At 37.5% G+C, this 11,081-nt stretch overlaps 1 protein-coding gene and 1 non-coding gene across 4 annotated transcripts; one reads left to right on the forward strand and one right to left on the reverse strand.

Annotated features, from left to right (window-relative positions):
* Positions 1–1,617: 1,617 nt before the first annotated feature.
* PPIL3 (peptidylprolyl isomerase like 3) lies at positions 1,618–11,079 on the reverse strand. Of its 3 annotated transcripts, XM_024757302.1 has the most exons (8): positions 10,754–11,079; positions 10,142–10,214; positions 9,288–9,846; positions 9,095–9,169; positions 7,280–7,373; positions 6,650–6,717; positions 4,624–4,742; positions 1,618–2,336 (listed from the first exon to the last, which is right to left on the reverse strand). In XM_024757302.1, exons 3-8 carry the CDS (start codon positions 9,288–9,290, stop codon positions 2,210–2,212), a joined length of 486 nt encoding a protein of 161 aa, XP_024613070.1. In that variant the 5' UTR covers positions 9,291–9,846; positions 10,142–10,214; positions 10,754–11,079; the 3' UTR covers positions 1,618–2,209. The 3 variants fall into 3 exon arrangements, with proteins under 3 accessions (XP_024613070.1, XP_024613072.1, XP_024613071.1); XM_024757304.1 differs by lacking the exon at positions 10,142–10,214; XM_024757303.1 differs by lacking the exon at positions 9,288–9,846.
* On the forward strand, positions 3,604–3,710 carry LOC112407926 (U6 spliceosomal RNA). Its single transcript, XR_003004858.1, has one exon. It is a non-coding gene; the product is annotated as a U6 spliceosomal RNA (small nuclear RNA).
* Positions 11,080–11,081: the final 2 nt, after the last annotated feature.

Here is an 11,081-nt window from a genome sequence, read left to right on the forward strand (position 1 = left end):
CAGTTGAGGCGCTAGCTTTCTGTCTTCCCTTCTGCCTAGCAGAAAAATAAAGCCATCTCTCTCTTCCTCCAAAATCCCTGTCTCCGTATTTCTGTTCGGCCTCAGTGCACAGGGAAGCCGATTTTTCGGCAACATGGTGAAGCAGATTTCAGGCATAGTTTATACTATCCCTTAAACTCGTATGAGTTTTAACTCCCTTTGCTGTGAAACCATGATTATTTGGCAACTTCTGATAGTCTGGGTCAAGGGTTGGCAAACTTTCTTAAAACGGCCTGAGAGTAAATATTCTAGGCTTGCAGGCTATTTGGTCTCTGGCACAGCCAATCATTTCTGCTCTGGTAGCACAAAACAACCAGAGCTACTGCATAAACATGGGAATGGCAGAGTTCCAAGAAAATGTTATCTGCAAAAACAGGTGGCCAGCCTGAGGGCTGCAGTTTGCCAACCTCTTGTCTAGTTGGGGAACCACATTACTTTCGTTTTAAAGAGAACTTGGGTTGATCAGCAATATTCTAGTCTTCTAGTCTTCTGAGTAGTTTATACTTACTGCCAAGTAATACGTGGAACAGAATGTCAATTACCCAACTGCTAATGTGATCATGAGTGGACAGAAATCAACGTTCTGGATTTTGATCCTCAGGGTAGCCTACGAGAGGCCCAAGGGGGAGCCAGTATACCTCCCTATCTATGAGATCCTTATGGGTACAACTAAGCAGACATAAGAATAAGACATAAGAATGAGCTCTAAGAACCCAGAAGTCACATCTGTACCACTAAAAAAATGGCACAGTTTGGAATAAAAATTGAGGCAATGTCAGTCAGTACAAAAACTTCCTGACAATCAGTAAAATACTCTTAAGGGTGGTGACAAAAATTCAATGACATGTTTGGAGAAGAAAGATATCAAGTATAAGAAGTGGCAAACCAAATTCTGGCCTAAAAGAGGCCTTAATACTAATTCTAGAAACTAATGGTTAAATTAAAAGGGTGAAACAAAACATGAGGGCATTAGTGTAACTGGCCCCTCAGTTTAGTGTAAGGTATGGAAGGTACCAATAGTAACAAGAGAATAACTGCAAGCTAACTCCCTAATTGCAGTTAAGAAAGAATCAATTAGATCAGCCATCTGCAGAAATGATACAAACGAAGAAATGTTTGGTATCAGTTTTAGAAATACCCCAAATCTAACCTAGGTGATCTAGACAGTGAGTGGGACATAGTTCTTTAACAAATCAATGGTAGAGCCTGATAAATGGCCTGATTAGGTGAGAGCCCTGATATGGTTAAGAGCACAGCTTCCATTTACTTGCTACAGAACACTTACTACATGCCAGAAGCTTTATACACATTATTTCATTTAATCCTCACAAGAGTCATGTGAAGGATTATTTATGTATGAGAAAGTTAAAGCTTGGAGATACTAACTTGCCTAAAGTTAATATTAGGGGGCAGAGCTGTGATTCAAACCCAAACCAGAACTCTACAACTAATTGTATTTTTCAAATGGATCATCTGTAGGACTCTATCCTGCATTATATTTCTTTTTTACCCTGCATTTTGAAAAGATATATATAGATTTTTTAAAGAGTTTATTTATTTATTTTTAATATCTTTATTGGGGTATAATTGCTTTACAAGAAAAGATGTATTTTTAAAAAATGTTCCATGGGCACATCAGTTGGGAAATTCTGAGTGTTTACTGTACTTTGAGACTTCTCTGAGCCTTTAATATAAAGACCAGGGGAAATAACAACTGGATTGACCGGCCTTTCTAGGCCATCTCTTTATTTGTCCTTCCTCTTTCTAACTGTATGAAGTAAATAATTAATAGAAAATAATATTTCCAGGATGTGGACTACATATGGTAGGAGCATGTAATTAGGGTGCTCAACAATGCCTGGATTTGAGACTCAGCATTTTAAAATAAATATTTATATGGAAAAACAAAATTAAACAGGGTTTTTAAAAAAATTAAAGAAATGCATTAGGTAATAGTTACAGTAAAGAATACCCTCTAAGAATAGGAGTAAAAGCTGTTTGGCTTCCCTTGGTACCACCAACTCATAGAAGATCTTAGCTGTAAACAAGTAGATCTTAGTTGTAAACAAGTTGTATAATGATGCAATCTCTGACATAATTAAAACTGGGTAAACCATAATAGGTGTGTTCCTTGAATAGTTTGCCAAGTATTTGTCCAGGTCTATTACAGCTACTGAGCAAATGGGTTGGCATGAATAGTTATATCCTTAATGTGTACATCATTAAGAGGTCGATATGTCTTCTCATTTACTGGTAACTTCTCCAATTCATCTAGAGTCTCCAGACCATCTATTACCCTGAAAGAGAAACAATATAATGTTTGAAAATATCCTGAGATTGAAACATAATATCCAAATACCTATAGCAATTACAGTCTCACCATGTCTCATAGTTCTTTGAATTCCCCAGTTGAGTGTACAATAAAATATCGCTTTGATTTTCTGCCATAGGTAGGGGCCAAAATTCAGAAACAAAAATTCATTTTTATGCCTTTAGACAATAGCAATGGAAAGGAATATTCCCACCAAAGTATCTAAACATTGCATTCGGCCTCATTCACATGGAATAGCTACAAATGGGGCCAATATAACCAGTCATAAGGTTTTCTTTGTTATAGGAAAAACCTGGAGAAAGTATGTAAGGATGACACTAGTATTATCAGTACTGCCCTACACTGAAGGTCCTGAAGTGGGTGGCCTCTTTGCACTTTATTGTTTAAATACAGTGTTTTTATTTTTTGCTTCTGGACAACAAAAAACAATATTCAGAATAGGAGAAGATAAGATCAACAGTTATGCCACTTCCAGCAAGCCCATTTCATGTTTCTATCAAGAAAAAAAAAAATATATTGAGAGCTATCCTTCTAATATGTTCTAGAAAGTTAGTCTAAAACATTTGCTAAGAAAAAGTGGCTTTTTAGATAATACCTCCTAGTGCAATTCAAATCAATTCCTAAGACATATTATGTACTTTAAAAAAAGATAACAGATTTCCATTTTATTTTACATTTCCACTAAAGTGATACTATAACCAAAGCCTTTGGATTTTACACCCAAATGTAGGACAATTAAGGTCTTGAAATTATAAGTTTTAAATGCTTTCCCATGGGAAGGAAATCCAAACAAGAGGGGATATAGGTATATGTATAGCTGATTCATTTTGCTGTACAGTAGAAACTAACACAACATTGTAAAGCAACTATACTCCAGTAAAAACTAACTAACTAAAGGCTTTCCTACCTTCTGGGTCAGTAAGAGAGAAAGAGGGTACAAGAAACAGATCTCAGGCAAAAAAGGGCATGTAGAATTGAAGCAAGTAAGCCTAGTTAAGTATCTGGGACATGGGCCCCTTTGAGAACCAGTGGAAAGCTATGTACCCTTCTTCTCAGAAAAATGTATGTGCATATATACAAAACAATTTCAAGGAGGTACTGGGCCAAAGATTAAGAATCCTTGTTCTAAACTCTACAGTTTTTTTACCAATCCAGTAAGATAATTCCTAGTAATTACTAATCAATAATTCTGAATGGTGGGTTAAGGGAGAAAAGAAAAAAAAGGGAGTCTGGTGCTCGCTTCGGCAGCACATATACTAAAATTGGAACGATACAGAGAAGGTTAGCATGGCCCCTAAGCAAGGAAGACACGCAAATTCGTGAAGCCCACAAAAACTACTAAAGGCTATAATATTCCTTTTCATTGATTATTACTAATCTATAAATTAGACATGTATATGGAATAAAAAAGAAAAGCTGTAGACTCTTCTATTTTTAATTAACCTAGCTTGGCATTCAAACTGTTAAATAAAACAAATTCTAAAACTGTGCCTTGGTTTATTAAGCATAGTAAATATTTGTTGACAAACTGACTTCCTGTTGATTTATAAAAGCAATTCCCAGGTAGACGGCTTGTAATGGATATTCTTGCAGAGACTGCTAAACACTCCCTAGGATCCAATCTCCCCTTCTTATTCACAGAGGCCTGGTTTTATTGCGAGTGGCAATATGTCTGGCTAAGAAACACTGCCTACCCCCCCTTGTAGGTAAGTTCTGGGCTTTCCAGGAGAGCTCTTGAGAAAGGGGCTGACTCAGCTGGCAAGCACCTTTGCCCTTCCTCCTTCTTCCTACTTGGAGTACAACTGTTCCGGCTGGGGCTGTGCTGCCCAAGTTATGGCCATGAAGTGAGCTTCAGAATGATAGCTAAAGATGGTTGAGAAGAAAGACAGAGGCACCTGGAACACTGGTGATATAATAGAACCACTATCACATACCATCTTGTTTAAGCAACTGTTTTTCATATGTGTTAGTTGATGCAAGATGCTATTCTTAATGAAAACAGATACATACTGTTAACTTGCATAATGATCCTGAAAAAATAGTACTGGCCCTTCTTTTACAAAATAAGAAAACTGAGGCTCAGAGAGGTTGTACGTTTCCCAAGGTCACAGGGCTGTTACGTGGTGGACTTAAATTTCAGGTACATTTAGCTCTCATACTGCTCTTTGAGTATTAGTTATGCTATCATCACAGCCACTCATATGCATCCTTTGCATTGAAATTCCAAAGAAAACCATAACCAGAATACTCACTTTCCAAATACTGTGTATTTCATGTCCAGATGTGGCTGCTTCCCATAGGTGATGAAGAACTGAGATCCATTGGTGTTTGGGCCATTATTAGCCATAGATACAACACCTCTAACGTTGTGCTGAAAAAGAAAGACCAAAGTATTAGCTGTTTTTACATAAGTATTCCAAATAAAGGACTGAAACAAGACATGCACTCTACCTTCCCAGTATTTAAGGGATCAAGAAAACATGTAATCAGCTTCCATTAGGGCTAATCCAAATGTTCAGTTTCTGTATTATCTGTATCTCTGGAAACTTGTATCTATTTTGTTTATATATATATATATATATATATATATATCAAATCACATTCCCCAATTAATTTCACCTTTGGAGAAGCAGAGCCACAAACACTTTTGGCAATACCAATGTATAACAGAAATAATCCTTACATTTATATTAAGGAACAGTGTGCTGGCATGAAATGATCAGGCAGACAACAAAACCAAAATCCCCATAATCTCTTCACATATACACTGGACTCTGGCTAGTTTCCTTATCTGTAAAACAAGGGAGGTTGGACTAATTCAGCGGTTTATTCATAATTCAAATGCTCACAAGGGTTACCAGATAATAAATTGATAATTGGGCAGAATGTAAACATTAGGGAATGGTGGAGCCTGGCAAAAGGAATAGTGTAGCTCTTGCCTCATGACGTTTACAATCTTTTTAAACCAATGGCCATAGAGAATGCATCTGTGGGTCTTCCATCCATGGGCTGTCAGTTTATAACCCCAGGACTGGATGATCTAAGGAAGGCCTTGTCTAACTCTTAATATTCATGATACTATTTGCTATACAAGGGACTGTGTACAGGAATTAAAAGGACTTTACTGATAAGATTGAAGACAGAACTGTCTTACAGGGAGATGCCCAAATATAAAATATACTAAAGGTAACTCCAGTGATTATCTTTAGCTATTCATCAGGGGACACTAATAAGACAAACTACAGAGATACAGCTTCATAGAGATATTAATGCTTTACCGTTCCCTAAAAGGTGACTACAAATAACATATGTAGTGTTTGATACATACAAAAGAATATATGTACCATTTACAACTTAATAAAATCAGCACCCATTAACCTATTTCCGAGTTTTAAGAATTAAAATTTACCAAACTGTTGCATATGCCTATGTGCTCCTCTCAGTTATTACTTCAGCCTCTCCAAGAGGTAACCAGTGTTCTGATATCTTTACATTCAATACATGCCTATACAATATATCGTTTCCTTTTGCTTGTTTCTGAGCTCTATAAAATAGTATCATACTATTTGTAGTCTTCCGGGAAATGATTTCTACACTTAACATTATGTTTCTAAGATTCATACATGTATACATAGCTGTAGTTCTGATTTCTTTCACTGTATAACATTTTACTTCTGAATATACTACAACTTGTCCATTCAAAGATCCATAGACATTGTTTCTAGACTTTTGTTATTACTAATAGTACTCTAGGAACACTCTTGTACATGCTTCCTAGTGCACATGTACATGAATTTCTCTAGGGTAAACATGTGGGAATGGAATTTCTGGGTTAGAGTATGTGAATATTCAATACGTATCCTCAACTCTGGTATATAAGAAAATAGTTCTTAACCTTGTCTGTCTAGGAATCACCAGGGAACCTTAAAATACAATCGAGGTCCTAATCAGTTCTACTGACTTTTTCTCTAGACTTAGGGAGGTAAGGCCCTAATCTTTTATAGTTTTAAACCTTCCACAGGTGAATCTGTAACAGCAAAGTTTGAAAACCACTGGCATAGGATGACAGATTAGTACCAAGGAAGCAGTCATTCATTAATGCCTAAAAAATCATTTCATTTCCAATTCAGAAAAAGGATGACTTTTTTTTTTTTTTTTTTTTTTTGGACCACCAGGGAAGCCCAATTATTTTAACCTGTATTATTACAAAATATGTATCAAAGTTTCCAAGTGTAAACATAGCATGAAAAAATAGATTTTGCAGTATTTTGGATTTACCTTAAGATATTCACTGTATTCATCCTCAAATTTCTTGCCCCAGATACTGCTCCCTCCTCTTCCAGTGCCTACATTACAGGACAAACAGATGAAAAAGTGTATGTAACTAAAGCTGAAAAAGGGTTCATTTTCTAAACATAAGGGCCTCCTCTTCCAGTGCCTACATTACAGGACAAACAGATGAAAAAGTGTATGTAACTAAAGCTGAAAAAGGGTTCATTTTCTAAACATAAGGGCCTCCTCTTCCAGTGCCTACATTACAGGACAAACAGATGAAAAAGTGTATGTAACTAAAGCTGAAAAAGGGTTCATTTTCTAAACATAAGGGCTAGTTTATATAGCATAACCCTTTAAATACAAATAAAATTTGGTACGTCCTCTCTTACTTACCAAAATTGAACTTTAAAAACCATAAAAATAAAATATCTCTACAAAAACCAAAACCCCTCCTTATCAATATTGTTCATACTTTAGGGCTCGGCGCTAGTAGCTTCTGCTTAAAAATTTCTTGCTAAGGTAAGTTATAAAAACCCCACATGCTTTTATTTTTCTATTCTTTGTCTAGTCTCTTCTTCACACTACATACCGTAGGTATAGGTATATACCCTAGGTATTACTGCAATAACTTACCTGTCGGATCTCCTGTTTGAACCATGAAACCCTTGATATTTCTATGAAATATACAGCCATTGTAGTAATTACTGGCACAAAGAGCCAAGAAATTCTGAAGGGAATAAAAACAATGATTGAGAAATGATGTAGCAGAAGATAAGAACCATTTAAGATTTAAGAATATTTAAGATAAAGAACCAATTGTAGGGACTTCTCTGGTGGCGCAGTGGTTAAGAATCTGCCTGCCAATCCAGGGGACATAGGTTCCAGCCCTGGTCCGGGAAGATCCCACATGCCGCGGCGCAACTAAGCCTGTGCGCCACAACTACTGAGCCTGCACCCTGGAGCCCACACACCTAGAGACCATGCTCCACAACAAGAGAAGTCACTGCAATGAGAAGCCCACTCACCACAACTAGAGAAAGCCTGCGCACATTAACAAGGACAGAACACACCCCAAAAAAAGCCAATTGTATTTACTGAAAACACTACAACAACCTATTTAAATGATATCTTTTAGGCATTACTTTGGATAATGTCACTCTTCAATAGCTTCCTTCTGTTCTTGAAATAAAATGCAAAATCCTCAGGAGAGCCTAGCAAGCCCTGCATGACCTAGCCTACTTCTACATCATCATAATCATAATAACTCCTTCCCTGCTGCTTCCTGTGTTAACCCCATCAGGCTTCTGAAAATTCATCCAAAAAACACAGGCTTTCCCACCTTAAGGCCCTTGTACCTGTTATTTCTATACCTGGAATGTTCTTTTTATAAGTCCTTCCAGAGAGATGCCTTCATTACCTTTCGCACTCAGTTTTTTGGGTTTTTTTTTTGCGGTACGCGGTCCTCTCACTGTTGTGGCCTCTCCCGTTGCGGAGCACAGGCTCCAGACGTGCAGGCTCAGCGGCCATGGCTCACGGGCCCAGCTGCTCCGCGGCATGTGGGATCTTCCCGGACAGGGGCACAAACCCATGTCCCCTGCATCGGCAGGTGGACTCTCAACCACTGTGCCACCAGGGAAGCCCTCGCACTCAGTTTTTAAAGCATCACTTTCTTGGCTAGGCTTGCCCTCACCTTCTTTTAAATAAATCCTTTCCCATTATTCTCTATCTCACAACTTTATTTCCTTCAAAGCATTATTACCCTCTAGAATTACTTTTTTTCTAGAATGAATCTTCCCCCCTGCTTATCTTCCCGGGTAGAATATTAGCTCCACAATAGCAAGGCATGTCGCTTGTTCATCACTGTAGTTCTACTTGCTGGCAAGATAGCCTTCCATAAATAAATTACTTAATGAACAAATATATATAGCTGACTCTTTTTCCTTCTTGTATTTCTCTCTCTCTCTTTTTTTTTTTTTTTGGCTGAGCCACGAAGCTTGCAGGATCTTAGTTCCCTGACCAGGGACTGAACCTGGGCCATGGCAGTGAAAGCACCAAGTCCTAACCACTGGACCGCCAGGGAACTCCCTCTTTTTTCCTTGTTTAAATGACAAGGATAGAACCTTGTCATTTAAACAAGTAAAATAATGTATGGAACAATTCTCTTACCTAATATCTAATGATTATTTACATTTCTTGAGGAAAATAAGCCAAAGGAAAAAGATACCAGCCACTCTGTGGTTAGAGAAAAATTCTCTACCCTTTCTTTGATCCAACTTTGACATCAGAAAAAGAAGTGTAAATTAGACCAGAGATTATCATTGTGGGTTTTTCTTGACAATAGTTTTATAGAAACGTTTTTTTAGATGTTGTTTAAGTTAGATGACTCAATTTCAAAATGGTTATCCTGTTGCATTAACTCATCTTTTATACATACATTACGGTACTCACTTCACATGTTTTGGGTGTCCTCTCACAGAAGACTTCTATTTTAATATCACCTACATCTGTATGCAGTGTCACCGACTAAAAAGGAGAGAGAATGTGAGAATGAATGCGATTTCTTCAGGTGACTTTGTGCACTGTGTCATTTCCCTAACTAGATATTAAAGATAACTACCTGAATAAAAACAGAAAGAAATACCATTTCAGAGATGATCCACCCACACAGTAGCTCTGAGAGATAAGTTGTATTTCTTCAAAATTTATTTCAGCAGTAGAAAAAAAATTCCAGAAGAGAAATATAAATGTTAAGGTAAAATGATATCTATGCTAAAATATTTGGGAGCAAATATTGTGATGGAAATAATCATTTTAAGTTTGAATTTTTCATCAATAAAAATAAAAAGTTTTTATGTTAGTATTACTGACTTAAGTGGCAATTCACTAAGTCATTAATATTTATTGAAAAATAGTAAGAAAATGACTTTTACAAACATAGTTTCCACCATTTCCCTTATGTAATTTAATTGCGAGAGACTTAAAAAACAATTTCTTTCTCCACTAAAGACAACAGACATAAAAAGCGTCAGTGTTTTCAGATCGTAAAAGTGCAGAGGTAACCACAGTACTTCTTCTTGCTTGCTTTTTGTTTAATCTGTTGTTTTGGTAGCTAGAATATTCCTTTTGTTACCCCATTCCAGAGAGGGTGGAAAACTTCTGAGGCTTCCTTTTAAAATTCTCTTCTTACAATAGTTGTCCACCTTAGATCAAGAGCAAAAGGATCCAATTAAAATGATCACACCTGGCTATGCTCTTCTGACCCTGCAACACCACCTTTCCATCTCTATCCATCTTGTATCAATCTTTTTCCATAAAAGGTAAATTCTGTGTTTTAAGTGAAAAACATAATCTGAAATCACTTTACACTGTATGCTTCTACAGATTATCATTGCTCTGTTTTGTCACTGAAATTTCCATGCAGTTTTATTTCCCTTGACTGAATTTCTAAAAATTACTTATAATGAAAGACTTTCATAAGAATTCTGTAAAATTTACCATTTTTCTTCTTGATGCTTTCAGGAAGTACTGTTACTTTCTCAGTTTACTGAGAGAAGTTCAAAAACGAGCCCTATTTCCAAAAGAAAAAACAATTAAATTCATTTCCCTCTCTTAACTCACACTTGCTCATCTTTACCGCATATTTAAGAGAAAAAGTCTCGATGAGCACCCATCCTGCCCCAAGTAATAAAAAGCTGGTTATGAAAGCGATCAGGCGATACTACTCGTCTCAAGCCCCTCAACTCCTACTTCCACTGCTCACTCTTCACGGGCCGGGTACATTCCCGCCTTGGGGTCTAGGCACTGGGTGTTCCCCTTGCCTGGAACACGTACACTCAGACATCTGTACGGCTATTTTCCTCACCTCCAAGTCTCTTCTCAAAAGTCTGGTCTGGACCTGATAACTCTATTTAAACCTGCCTTAACGATTTCCTTTTCCATAGCACTTAGCACTAATATACTCTATGCTTTACTAATTGTCTTATTTCAACAACACCCTCCCCCGTACAGAATACTCACTGGAAGCAGGCCAAGAACTAACATACACAGCGCTCTGCGTTCATTTGAGTTAAGTGAATGAAAGAATAAGTGACGTTACCCCATACTTACTTAACCACTTCGATTAGCACAGCGGTTGTTAAAAGAGCAAAGGTGCAATCGCAGTTGCCCCCACGGGTCTGCAGATTCGAAATTAAGTTTCTTCAGGCCACCGGAAGTCGAGCAAGGGACCCATTAGAGAGAACGCCCCTCACCTGCTCGCCTCCTCCCTCCGCCCCCTCCTCCCTGTCTCAAACCAAACGACTAGAACTAGGGAGACACAAATTTCTCCCCACCAGGTACACTTTTGACTATGAAAGGGTCAAAATTATCTTTTAATAATTACACTAGGACAACAAGCGTAACTCTGGTCATCCTCTAGAAGTGCCTTGGGCTCAGA

This window comes from Neophocaena asiaeorientalis, unplaced genomic scaffold (genome assembly GCF_003031525.2).
Source record: "Neophocaena asiaeorientalis asiaeorientalis breed wild unplaced genomic scaffold, Neophocaena_asiaeorientalis_V1.1 scaffold246, whole genome shotgun sequence".
In the NCBI taxonomy this organism is placed as follows: domain Eukaryota; kingdom Metazoa; phylum Chordata; class Mammalia; order Artiodactyla; family Phocoenidae; genus Neophocaena; species Neophocaena asiaeorientalis.

What these genes read in the sequence shown, in the direction of transcription:
- PPIL3 (XM_024757304.1), bottom strand. An exon ending in TCAAACAGGAGATCCGACAG is followed by an intron (nt 6,718 to 7,279) that starts GTAAGTTATTGC and finishes CCTGTAATGTAG; the next exon opens with GCACTGGAAGAGGAGGGAGC. An exon ending in AAATACACAGTATTTGGAAA is followed by an intron (nt 2,337 to 4,623) that starts GTGAGTATTCTG and finishes TTTCTCTTTCAG; the next exon opens with GGTAATAGATGGTCTGGAGA.